The sequence below is a fragment of the Phaseolus vulgaris genome, chromosome 6 (assembly GCF_000499845.2).
Source record: "Phaseolus vulgaris cultivar G19833 chromosome 6, P. vulgaris v2.0, whole genome shotgun sequence".
Taxonomy (NCBI): domain Eukaryota; kingdom Viridiplantae; phylum Streptophyta; class Magnoliopsida; order Fabales; family Fabaceae; genus Phaseolus; species Phaseolus vulgaris.
This window is the reverse complement of record NC_023754.2, coordinates 7,682,225-7,693,160: the sequence shown is the minus strand read 5'-3', so window position 1 is coordinate 7,693,160 and position 10,936 is coordinate 7,682,225. Positions and strand designations below refer to the sequence as shown.

Sequence of the window (10,936 nt, the reverse complement as noted above, 5' to 3'; positions counted from 1 at the left end):
AAAATAAGCCCAAAACCATACTAGAAAAATGAAGGGTTGATTCTGCCTGCACCATATCAATTCAGATTTGCACCCTACACATTCATGTAAAATGTCCATTTTGTCCTTAATGATTTTAAATTTTTGTCTTCTGGATATTCATATCCGTAAGTTAAATTACAAAGTTCCGGATATACAAATCCATAACTAATATGTCACTTCCGGATTTCACCATCCGAAAGTTTATTTGAACAGCATAAATGACCTTCTGGATGTCAAGATCTGTAAGTAAACATAAATGAGTTACAAATCTCAATCCTCAGCGCCATTTACAACACACCATTCCGGATATGAAAATCTGGAACTCGTAACTCACTTCTGGATATGACCATCTGGAAGCTTAAATGAAATACGAAAATGACCTTTCGGATTTCGAAATCCAGAATGTATAAAAATGACTTCCGGATATTGAAATCCATAAGCAAATGTGTGAAAAGGGCAGAATAGGGTTTTAAAATTTTCTTTAGGTGGGAGTCAAAATTGATTGGGTGCAGGAAGCAATTGCCAAAATGAAGGAAGGCTTAGAGAAACCCAAATGGAGCAAAAACAATGTAAAAAATTAACAATCAAATTTTGATTTTTGCTTCATGCAGTATATCCTTTTTGCAACATGCACTATATCATATAGGTAAAATGACCAAAATACCCCTCCAAATTTTCTTTAAAAGTTTTAGGGTTTTATTGTGTTCCTTTACGCGTGAATAACACTATTTTGGTAGTTGTGTGGTGCAATTTATGGGTGTTTTGTGAGTCCTATTGGTTGTTCATTGATGCATTGGAGGTGTTTTTCGGTGGTTCTCTAGTCTATTATCAAATGCAGTTCATGCGAAAGAAGAAAAGTGAATTGCATTTTTTTTTTTTTTACTTTTGGATTTTGTTAAGAGAAAATATTCCAAATTTTGCATTATGTAGGTTTAGTTGAATATCCTACCATATTGCATTCCGTATTTTGTGTTATGATAGACCTTTTCGCTTTAGGCATTATGAAACAAATTTCTAGAATAGCCTTTCCAGAATATGCTTCTAGAAAAGTTGTTCCAAAATGTCTAATGTGGATTTTTTTTTGTTTTTTTTTTCAATTAACTTTTGAGATATTATTTATGTACATGCAGAGTAAAATGTCCAAAACAAGAGGTGGAAGTTCTCAGGCAGATCAAGTACGAGCAACTGCATTTGTTACAAGAAGACATCGTGGTGGGCCTAGTAATACTTTGGAAGGTGATTTGGGTGAAGAAAATGTTCAATACGAGGATGTGTATGTGGAAGCACTTGCGAAACCACATGTGGAAGATAAAAGCTATCCTAGAGGCTAGTTGATAAGTTTTTACTTGTTACTTATAAGGACCATGTGGCAAGACAATTATGAAATGATGTGGTAAGTAATAATGTTGTTATGCAATAGGAAAATTTTGTCTGTTATTTAGTAAATTTGAATTCTAAAATGATATTCATTGGCTATCGTAGGATCGTGGTGAACATAAAGTGGTTTCTCATGGGAGAAAATTATTAAGCTGAGAGCATGACATGAGCGCATAATTGTTCCAGTATAGTTGTCTAGCCTAGGTGGTCTGATTGGTGCTAGTTATGATACGACAAACATGTTGTGTGCCTTTGTAGAGAGTGGTCATGTGCTTTTAAGTTGGTTGAGGGAGGTCTATGATGACACATTCAATAACAGACAGTGGACAGTTATTACTACAACGTATTTATTCCACCTAGTTGGTTGCACTATTTTTTGCAGATAATAGTGCAACCTCAGTAAGTGTTTCTTATCTAGGATTTTTTTGTGGATTTGAGGCATACGGGGGGATTCGTATGGGTGACAGTTGCATTAACCCACATGTACAAGCAGTTAGGAGATGCTAGCTACACAAATACAAGGCATGTAGTCGGCTATGCAACCTTGTAGCAAGCCTGAATATACGAGCATTTTCCATCCATAAGTGTCAAATGTTTGCGGACCAAGTATGGGGAGTATGAGCCTCGGTGCATGCGATATGATGTCGGCAGACTCACTTGATTCTGTTCGATTGTAGTTAGATATGATCAGATTGCATGAAGTCAGATTTACCCATTATGATGACCATATGGCAACTCCTCCTTTTGATTGGGTCTCCTTATTTTTTGGGGTACATTTGTTTGGGCACATGCAGACAGTTGCATTTGCTTGAATGTGTTCTTCTTCAGTACAAATATGTGTAGTTTGTCCCTCACCACCCATTTGTAGTGATAGATGGAAATATGTCTACAGCTAAAGTTGATTGACGATGGTTGCATTTTAATGATTATGTTATCCATGATGTCATTCTTGCACCACATCTCAAAGCATGTGTTGCATGATATATGAATTGGTATCGATCTGTATCACTTTTATATATAAGCCAAATGGGTGAGGATGATTGTGGTGTAGTGAGACCCCCTGATGCAGATGCAAACGTTGGAGTCAGTGGACCCTCTGACTCTTAGATTGGGCATCCGGATGTGGAATGAATTTGTCATTATTTATTGATGGTTTAAATATGTTAATTTCGCTTTAATATAATTTTGTTCATTGTTGTATGGTATATGTCGGAGGATTGCAAAGACGTTGAAACTCATGGTGGATGAAGGTGATGTCGTTGAAGGTACCCGTTCATGGGAAAGGTCACACACAACCCTCATGTTAGCCTGAGGAGCGACTGAGAAAAGGGTTGTGTACATTAAGAGGCATTGACACTATATGTAGTTTTTTTTTATGTTATTTAGATATTCCTTTTTGTAATTGAAAGTACGTTAACTTCAATGAAAATGGTATTAGTTTAACTGTTATGAAATTTATTGTTTGTTTACTATTTAAGTTTAAATGAACTGATAATTAAATTAGTTGGTACATACAACAATTGTGTAAATCATAACTAAAATGAATTATTACATTTTCATTGATTATAAATTGAAATATAGATGTCGTCTTATGGACATTATCTATGTAGAAACTGGCATCTTAGTTGTGTAATATGAAGACCAAGTTTCACTAGTACAAAATTTGAAAACAACGACCATTTATTTAGTGCGGCTTTGCGTTTAAACGCATTTGTAAAAACGCGGTGGCATTTTTGTAATTAAATTGATTTACAAATGCGGTTCTAGGGTAAGACCGCATTTGTAAATCAATTAAAATGAATTACAACTGCGGTCATAGTAAAGACCGCATTTGTAATTATGAATTACAAATGCGGTCTTTAGTATGACCGCAGTTGTAATTCAATTCAGAATGAATTACAAATGCGGTCTTTACTATGACCGCAGTTGTAATTCATTTTAATTGATTTACAAATGCGGTCTTACCCTAGAACCGCATTTGTAAATCAATTTTACCCTAAAAAATAGAAGCGCGCCACTGGTTTTCACTTTCACTTTCGTCTTCTCCGCTCTTCGTTTCAACGTTCTCAGCTCTCTCCGCTTTGCATTGTAAGTTTCAGCTCTCTCTGCTTCAACGTTTGTTTTCGTTTTCGTTTTTGTCATTGTCATTATTCACTTCCTTGGCATTGTCATTTCGTTTCCTTACTCGTTTTCTGCATATAGGTGGTTACTGTTCTATTGGTTCGCTGGTTTTTTCTGCTCCGCCACCGCCACTGCTTCCGCCACCGCCTTCGCCTACGCCTTCGTCTTCGTCTCCGATCACCATCAACCTAAAGGTTGGTGTTGTATTTATTTAATATTTTGAATTTATATTTAAAATTTTGAATTCATATTTAATATTTTGAATTTTTATTTTTCTGTATTATAATATATATTTAATTAATAACTAATACAACTTGGAATGTATAACTAATAACTAATAATTTATATATTTGTGTGTATTTTGAATTTTTGTATTATATAATTTCTATTTTCTTAAATTTATATTATATATAAATTCTATTTTTGTAATTATTTTTATTTTTTGTACTTTCTCTTTGCATATCTTTCTTTTTTTCCCTGGCATCATTTATTTTTTATAATTGTCACTTTAAACTACTTTTACTTAAATAAAAATGAATATGATATTAATCTTTATGGAATTATAATTCTATAGTGTATTAAACTTTGTTCTAGAATTTTAATTTTAGAAGTGAAATATTTAGTTAGTTGTTAATTACATTTTAATAAAAGTTTTATGTTATGTTAGTTATTGTTACTTTTAGAATAGAAATATCGTGTTTGGATTGAGTCCGGGGGTGTTCGACCCTCGGCAAATGTGTGAGATTGAAGAGAATACTAATTATTAGAAAATCCTAACTATATTCCAGAATATATAATGGATCGAAGTTGGATTAATGCTGTTCGTATAAGTGATGAGTACGAAAGGGGAGTAGAGGAATTTATACAATTTGCGCAGCGTAACGCGATTATTAGTGGTCATGATGGAGCAAAGATCAGGTGTCCGTGCGTTAACTGTTTGAATGGAAGGATACTGGATGTGAATATCATGAGGGAACACCTGCTATGTGATGGGTTTCTTCGATCTTATACAACTTGGACATGGCATGGTGAATTATTAAATTTACCACGTGTTTCCGTAACTGAAGAATATGTGGGTTCTACCATGGATGAAGCAGTACACGATGATGGAGATGATGATCGATTGGAGGACATGATTCGTGATGTGGGAGCTGAGTGTTTTGCAAAAGCGCATGGATATGAAAGTATGTCAAAAGATGCAGAGACTCCTTCGTATCCTGGATCAACTAACTTCACACGGTTGTCGGCGGTGTTAAGATTGATGAATTTGAAGGCAATAAACGGATGGACTGATAAAAGCTTCACGGAATTGCTCCAGCTGTTGAAGGATATGCTTCCAGAGGGAAATAGTCTACCTAATCGTAATTACGAGGCAAAAAAGATTCTTTGTCCAATGGGTATGGAGTACAAAAAGATACATGCATGTCCTAATGATTGTATATTATACCGGAAAGATTTTGAATTGTTGAAAAGTTGTCCGAGGTGTGGGTTATCACGTTATAAGTTGAAACAAAAAGATGATGATTCTATTGATGACATGGAAAAGCATGGACCCCCAATGAAGGTTATGTGGTATCTTCCCATCATTCCAAGGATGAAGCGTTTGTTTGCAAACCCAGACGATGCTAAGAATCTTAGATGGCATGCAGATGAGAGGAAATGCGATGGCATGTACCGACATCCAGCTGATTCTATTCAATGGAAGAAATTTGATGATGACTTTCCAGAATTTGGTAAAGAATCAAGAAATATCCGACTTGGTTTAGCTACAGACGGAATGAATCCGTTTGGTAATATGAGTACAAATCACAGTTTATGGCCTGTATTACTAGTTATTTACAACTTACCTCCTGGATTGTGCATGAAGCGAAAATACATGATGTTGTCTATGATGATATCCGGTCCGAAACAACCAGGGAATGATATTGATGTTTATCTAAGTCCCCTAATTGAAGATTTGAAGTTAATGTGGGACCAGGGTGTCGAAGTATTTGACGGATTTGCTAATGAAACTTTCAAGCTTCATGCCATGTTATTTTGCACCATCAATGACTTTCCGGCATATGGTAACTTATCAGGTTATAGTGTTAAGGGTCACAAAGCGTGTCCAATATGCGAAGAAGACACTGCTTCTCAACAATTGAAACATGGAAGGAAAACAGTATATCTTCGGCATCGGAGGTTTCTTAGAAGTCATCATCCTTACCGGAGGTTGAAAAAAGCCTTTAATGGACACCAAGAGGGTAGTGGTCCACCAACTCCATTAACCGGTGTTGAGGTTTACGAAAAGGTAAATAACATAGACCACACCTTCGGCAAGTCCAAAAAAAAGTCATCTGTGACAAATATTTGGAAGAAGAAATCAATCTTCTTTGATCTTCCGTACTGGTCGAGGTTAGAAGTCAGACATTGTATAGATGTAATGCATGTTGAGAAGAATGTGTGTGATAGCTTAATTGGTACACTTCTTAACATTAACGGGAAGACGAAGGATGGTCTAAATGCTCGTTTAGATTTGATTGAGATGAACATACGCGGCGAGTTGGCACCCATACAAATGGGTAAGCGTACATATTTGCCCCCAGCCTGTTACACAATGTCAAAAGATGAAAAAATTAGTTTTTGTCAATGTCTAAAGGGTGTGAAAGTGCCACAAGGACATTCCTCAAATGTGAAGAGTCTAGTGTCAATGCAAGATTTGAAGTTAATTGGGTTGAAGTCTCATGATTGTCACATCTTGATACAACAATTGTTGCCGGTAGCTATCTGTGGGATCTTACCAAAAAATGTTAGACACACCATAACCCGTTTGTGCTCATTCTTCTCTTCCATCTGTTGTAAAGTCATTGATCCCTCAAAACTAGATGAACTTCAAAATGAAAAAGTTGTTATCTTGTGTGAATTGGAAATGTTTTTCCTCCGTCTTTTTTTGACATCATGGTTCATCTAGTGGTGCATCTGGTAAGAGAGGTTAGATTGTGTGGACCAGTGTACTTAAGATGGATGTATCCTGTTGAGCGGTATATGAAAATTTTGAAAGGTTATGTGAAAAATCATTATCGTCCAGAGGCTTCAATGATTGAAAGGTACATAGCTGAAGAAAGTATTGAATTTTGTTCAGAGTACATGACAAAAGCAAATCCAATAGGTGTTCCAGCTAATTCATGGCACCACAGGCATTCTACAAGTAAATGTTTACGTGGTGTGAATATTGTAAGCAAATCTCGATCAGAAGTCTTGCAAGCACATTTGTACATATTGAATAACACAGATGAAGTTGTACCTTACATAGAAGCTCATAAAGCCATTGTGAAGGCAAATAACCCAAGACAAGCAGAGAAATGGGTCTTGATGGAACATAATAGAACTTTCATGCCTTGGTTTAAAGATGAGGTGTTCAAGGATTCAACGGCATCAGAGACCTTGACTTGGTTGGCTGCTGGATTGAAGTTTGATGTCATTTCATGTACAGCGTACGAAGTGAATAATTGTATATTTTACACGAAGTCCCTGGATGAAAAGAGTACAGTTCAAAATTCTGGTGTTACTCTTGAAGCCGAGTCAATGCAGTTTTCAACTTCGAAAGATACAAATCCAGTACTTGGATCAATGGCATACTATGGGTTTATAGAAGAGATATGGGAGATTGACTACACTAAGTTTTCCGTTCCAGTTTTCAAGTGTAAATGGGTTGATAATAAAAGTGGGGTTAAAATTGATGAATCAGGATTCACACTAGTGGACTTTCGAAAGATAGGGTATCGAGATGAGCCATTTATAATGGTTCAACAAGCATCTCAGGTTTTCTATGTGAAAGATCCTACGTCAGAACATTGGTATGTCGTTTTACACGGGAAAAAACAAGGGGAAGCCATAGATGATATTGAATATGGCGAAACTCGTTCATTCACACCAATGATAACTAATAAAGATGACGATGTACTTGATGATGTACATGCAACCCGTAAAGACCACAGTGAAGGAATTTACATATAAACATTCAACCCACATGCAACATGTAAATAAACATTTATAATTTTATGTATTATTTTTATATGATTTTAATTCGATGCACATTAACTAATGTTTGTTACCTAATTTTTTTAACAGAGACATGGATGACGACCAGACTCCAGTCAGACCTCGATCTGGGCGAGGTAGTAGAGGACCTACTAGATTGAAGCGTCTTGCATTGAGACATGCTGCTGGTGAGAAGACACATGTTGACATTGACGTCAACACTGGAGTGGCTTTTGGTCCTAAGGCAGATGAGTTTATGAGCTATCTTGGAGTTGTTTCTCGTGAGAGGCTCTCCATTTTGATTAATTCATGGGATGAGGTTTCAGAGGTTGATCGGAACATGCTATGGGAGGATGTTCTGGTAAGCTTTACATTATTATTGTTATCATATAATGCTTTTTAATATTGATTAATTAATTTTAATTTCATGATGTTATTTTGCAGGCAAACTTTGACATTCCTGATGTGGAACCGCTTCGATCAAAGATATTATCCAATATCGCACTTAAATTTCGTACCTTTAAGTCAAGACTGACATCGAGATACATTTTTGGCGACCTTAAAGACGAAAATCCATGTTTAAAGTACCAACATATTGATGAAGAGAAATGGCGTCTTTTTAGAGAAAGCCGTGAAAATGAGGCTTGGATGGTAAGTGAAGTAACTTTTTTGTTTATATAACATTAATAAGTTTATCTTATTTACTTCAGTTTGTTTATTTCAATTATGACAGGATCGTCGGAAGAAAGCTCAAGAGATAGCTTTGAAGAATCTTACCCCGCACGTTATGTCTCGTTCGGGGTATAGAAAACTTGAGCAAACACTGATGGTGGAAAAGGAGAAATCTCAACAGGGGACGTATTCTGAGAATGTGGAAACAGGGGTCACTTCTCCTCCACCACCTTTTCGCCATGAAAAATGGAAGAGGGCCCGAATTAAAAAGTCCGGTGCACCAAGTTCCGAGCAATCCGGGGTTATAATCGAAAAAATTGTAAGTTATTTTTGTTATTTTCAATTTTTTTAAAGCATTAATTATATTAATGATTGAAAATATGATTTTTGTGTACTCTTGCAGGATTCCTTGGAATCTGACGGTACATTTGTTGCTGAAGGTCGTCACGATATCCTGGTTGAAGCAATTGGACGACCTGAACACTCTGGTCGTGTTCGTGCCGCTGGACAAGGGGTCGGAATTAAACTTTATTTTGGAGTTTCAGAACGACAGCCATCCTCCTCCTCCAAGAAGGAAACTCAAATGAAGACTAAGTTACGTGAAGAAATAATGGAGGAGATGAGAAAGGAGACTGATTTGATGTGGCTGGAGATGAAAAAGGAGAATGATCGAATGCGACAAGAGTTTCTATCGCAACAAGTTTGTGCTGAGCCGATTGAACCCCTTGTTAGTCCCACTCCCAAGAGCACAAAGGGGAGTTGTGCGGCTCCTCCAACATCAGGGGATGATATCAATGGGCAGACAGAGGATTGTGAGCTACTGGTAGTGGGCGGCAAACTTCCTCGGGTGGTGGCACTTGGAAAAGTCTATAAAAACGCCACCACCTTACATAACGTTCCTCTCTCCCCTGATGTGGCGAAGGTAACTGTTGAAAAAGTACGATTTCCTGATGCTCGTGTTCCACTACCTTCAGATGAGGTAACCACTGTGGCCGATGCATTTCAGACATTCGTTGCCTGGCCCAGAGAGCTCATTCGATCTATGCCCGAACCTCATGTAATAATTTCGTTTCATTATATTATTTTTTATTTATATTTATATATTACATATAATTTAATACAAATGTTGTTTATCTTGTAGGAACCTTTTCAGCCACCAACTCCGAAAAAGAAGCGTGAGGTTCCAGTTGACGATCCTATGGCTTCCCTACGTCTCATTGCTAGTCAGATTGGCAATGATCCTTTTCCAGTTCCGTGGGATAATACATTTTTTCAAATCAACACTGAACTGCCACTGATGATTTACAACACAGATTTATCAGAATTTATATCTGGGAACCAGGAGCTCAATATAAGTATAATTCAATTTTTTATGATGTAAGTATCTTTACCTATTATTCAATTTACTTTATGTTAAATTATTATTGATTATGCTTTAACTAAAAACTTGTAGGTTTTTGCATAGAGTCTGTATCACTGAGGGGAAGGAAAATATGTATGGATTCGTAGATCCTGCATATACTAATCCCGTTGGACCAAACTCAACTGAGACTCAAGCATACATCACTAACATCCTGGAAAAAGAGGGAAAACAAATTTATTTATGCCGTTACATTAATGAGTAAGTTTAATTATATGTCATCAATTATTATTATTTCATGTTTTAAATATTTACTAACTCTTTTCAATGATCATATAGGCATCATTGGCAGTTACTTGTCTTATCAATGGTTGATAAGACTGCTGTATGGTTCTGTTCCCTACACAAGAAGATGCCCACAAAATTTAAGGATATCATTGATACGTAAGTATAGTATAAACTTAACTTTGTATATGTTACTAATTAACCATCTACTAACGAGGTTTTTTGTATTAACCAGTTCATGGCGTGGATATAACATCCTAAAAGGTCGATCCAGTTCAAATAATTTGAACTACATAAGAGTAAAGGTTTGTAATTTTTTTCTTTCTCTATTATCATTGTTTATCAATATACTAACATATTACTTTTTATTGAATTATATAGTGTAATAAACAACCAGGAAGCTATGAGTGTGGCTATTACATTATGCAATGGATGATTACCATTATAAGACTAGGTGTTAAAACTGGTTGGAAGGAGGTATATGTTAAATCATTTTTATAATTCTTGAACATATATATATCTAGAAACTAATTTATGTCAACTTTGCAATGCAGTTATTCACAGAAGAAACACCAATGAGTGAGGAAGGCATTTCATATGTTAGAGATTCTTGGTCCACATACTTCATTAATTTTTATAACTCTAGCATAAGTAAACAACATTAGTGGTTTTATTATATGTAATTTGATCACTTGTAAATGTACATTTTGATGATTTCAATTGGTTACTACATTTTTGTATTTGTCTGGCTGGGTTTAATCATTATGCAGGTTATTTAAATATATGGTTTCTGCACAAAACAGGAAGTACCAAAAAAAAAAGCACTATTTACAAATGCGGTCATTTACCAAGACCGCATTTGTAAATAGTGAATTCGCATTTACAAATGCGGTCTTAGTAAATGACCGCATTTGTAAATAGTGATTTATGAATGCGGTTTTTACCAAGACCGCATTCATAAATCCTAAACCCCAAACCCACTCCCTAATTCAGAATAATATACAAATGCGGTTACCTAAAATGACCGCATTTGTAAATGTGATTTATGAAGCATTTGTAAATTCCAGATTTACAAATGCG

The 10,936-nt window shown here is 35.9% G+C and overlaps 1 protein-coding gene across 3 annotated transcripts; it reads left to right on the top strand.

Annotated features, from left to right (window-relative positions):
• Positions 1–7,741: 7,741 nt before the first annotated feature.
• On the top strand, positions 7,742–10,652 carry LOC137833026 (uncharacterized). 3 transcript variants are annotated; one of them, XR_011084649.1, is made up of 6 exons: positions 7,742–7,900; positions 7,984–9,268; positions 9,353–9,588; positions 9,665–9,832; positions 9,911–10,333; positions 10,411–10,652. XR_011084649.1 is itself a non-coding variant. In XM_068641420.1 (5 exons), the coding sequence occupies exons 2-5, from the start codon at positions 8,795–8,797 to the stop codon at positions 10,017–10,019; spliced, it is 987 nt and encodes a 328-aa protein (XP_068497521.1). In that variant the 5' UTR covers positions 7,742–7,900; positions 7,984–8,794; the 3' UTR covers positions 10,020–10,652. The 3 variants fall into 3 exon arrangements, 2 of the variants coding, with proteins under 2 accessions (XP_068497521.1, XP_068497522.1); XM_068641420.1 differs by having other exon boundaries at positions 9,911–10,652; XM_068641421.1 differs by lacking the exon at positions 7,742–7,900 and having other exon boundaries at positions 7,942–9,268; positions 9,911–10,652.
• Positions 10,653–10,936: the final 284 nt, after the last annotated feature.